General features: G+C 45.8%; 1 protein-coding gene across 1 annotated transcript in view; it reads right to left on the reverse strand.

Moving 5' to 3' along the window:
• Positions 1-154: 154 nt before the first annotated feature.
• The window catches only part of tyro3 (TYRO3 protein tyrosine kinase), a 46602-nt gene continuing 44256 nt past the window's right edge, over positions 155-2500 (reverse strand). Inside the window, exons 19-20 of the mRNA XM_055157935.1 lie at positions 2425-2500; positions 155-826 (exon numbers count right to left, since the gene is read on the reverse strand). The exon at positions 2425-2500 is cut by the window's right edge and continues 188 nt beyond it. Coding sequence (XP_055013910.1) covers positions 751-826; positions 2425-2500 — 152 coding nt within the window. The 3' untranslated portion in view covers positions 155-750. The remainder of the gene's footprint in view (positions 827-2424) is intronic.

Consider the following 2500-nt stretch of genomic DNA (forward strand, 5'->3'; position numbering starts at 1 on the left):
ACTAAACCAGGACTAAACCAGGACTAAACCAGGACTAAACCAGAACTAAACCAGAACTAAACCAGGACTAAACCAGGACTAGACCAGGACTAGACCAGGACTAAACCAGAACTAAACCAGAACTAAACCAGGTCTAAACCAGGACTAAACCAGGACTAGACCAGGACTAAACCAGGACTAAACCAGAACTAAACCAGAACTAAACCAGGACTAAACCAGGACTAGACCAGGACTAAACCAGGACTAAACCAGAACTAAACCAGAACTAAACCAGGTCTAAACCAGGACTAAACCAGGACTAGACCAGGGCTAAACCAGGACTAGACCAAGACTAAACCAGGTCTAAACCAGGACTAAACCAGGACTAAATCAGGACTAAACCAGGCAGGTGAACCGTTTTAGTAAATTGCACTTTTCAATAAAATCTCAATAAAATGGTTAGTTTAAAACTGTGAGAGGGTCAGTGGGTCAGTGGGTCAGAGGTCAGTGGGTCAGTGGGTCAGAGGTCAGAGGGTCAGTGGGTCAGAGGTCAGTGGCAGAGTGGTTAGTCTCTGCAGTAGCTTCACTTGGTCCCAGTTCCACAGAGTTTATTTCTCCACCTGGTTTTGTGCTCCTCAGTTTTTAATCCAGGTAAAACTGACAGGTGACTGACAGGTGAGGGACAGGTGACTGACAGGTGAGGGACAGGTGACTGACAGGTGAGGGACAGGTGACTGACAGGTGAGGGACAGGTGACTGACAGGTGAGAGGTCAGACATTAATGACCGTGTCCTCCTCTTCATCCCGCTCCTCCTCCTCCTCCTCACCACAAGAGCTCATGATGAACCTGAAACACAAGACAGAATCTGACACACAGACTGAACCAGAACTAAACCAGGACTAAACCAGGACTAAACCAGAACTAAACCAGGACTAAACCAGGACTAAACCAGAACTAAACCAGGACTAAACCAGGACTAAACCAGGACTAAACCAGGACTAAACCAGGACTAAACCAGACTAAACCAGGTCTAAACCAGGACTAAACCAGGACTAAACCAGGTCTAAACCAGGACTAAACCAGAACTAAACCAGAACTGAACCAGGACTAAACCAGGACTAAACCAGGACTAAACCAGAACTAAACCAGGACTAAACCAGGACTAAACCAGGTCTAAACCAGGACTAAAACCAGGACTAAACCAGGTCTAAACCAGGACTAAACCAGAACTAAACCAGAACTGAACCAGGACTAAACCAGGACTAAACCAGGACTAAACCAGGACTAAACCAGGACTAAACCAGGACTAAACTAAACCAGGACTAAACCAGGACTAAACCAGGACTAAAACCAGGACTAAACCAGGTCTAAACCAGAACTAAACCAGGACTAAACCAGGACTGAACCAGAACTAAACCAGACTGAACCAGACTAAACCAGGACTAAACCAGGACTAAACCAGGACTAAACCAGGACTAAACTAAACCAGACTAAACCAGAACTAAACCAGGACTAAACCAGGACTAAACCAGAAACTAAACCAGGACTAAACCAGGACTAAACCAGACTAAACCAGGACTAAACCAGGACTAAACCAGACTAAACCAGAACTAAACCAGGACTAAACCAGGACTAAACCAGGACTAAAACCAGAACTAAACCAGGACTAAACCAGGTAAACTAAACCAGAACTAAACCAGAACTGAACCAGAACTAAACCAGGACTGAACCAGGACTAAACCAGGACTGAACCAGGACTAAACCAGGACTAAACCAGGACTAAACCAGGACTGAACCAGGACTGAACCAGGACTAAACCAGGACTAAACCAGAACTAAACCAGGACTAAACCAGGACTAAAGCAGGTCTAAACCAGGACTAAACCAGAACTAAACCAGAACTGAACCAGAACTAAACCAGGACTAAACCAGAACTAAACCAGAACTGAACCAGGACTAAACCAGAACTGAACCAGAACTAAACCAGGACTAAACCAGAACTGAACCAGGACTAAACCAGGACTAAACCAGGACTAAACCAGAACTAAACCAGGACTAAACCAGGACTAAACCAGAACTGAACCAGGACTAAACCAGGTCTAAACCAGAACTAAACCAGAACTGAACCAGGACTAAACCAGAACTGAACCAGAACTAAACCAGGACTAAACCAGAACTAAACCAGGACTAAACCAGAACTGAACCAGGACTGAACCAGGACTAAACCAGGTCTAAACCAGAACTGAACCAGAACTGAACCAGAACTAAACCAGGACTGAACCAGGACTAAACCAGGACTGAACCAGGACTAAACCAGGACTGAACCAGGACTAAACCAGGACTAAACCAGGACTAAACCAGGACTGAACCAGGACTGAACCAGGACTAAACCAGGACTAAACCAGAACTAAACCAGGACCGGCATAGGTCTAAACTCGGTCTGACCTGTAGTCTCCTCCGATGGCCAGTGCAGCTCCTGATCCCTCTGAGATCCAGTCGTGGCTCTGAGTCCAGGTGTGCC

Source organism: Boleophthalmus pectinirostris, unplaced genomic scaffold (genome assembly GCF_026225935.1).
Source record: "Boleophthalmus pectinirostris isolate CB_2022bp ecotype Guang Dong unplaced genomic scaffold, ASM2622593v1 HiC_scaffold_10, whole genome shotgun sequence".
Classification (NCBI taxonomy): Eukaryota; Metazoa; Chordata; class Actinopteri; order Gobiiformes; family Gobiidae; genus Boleophthalmus; species Boleophthalmus pectinirostris.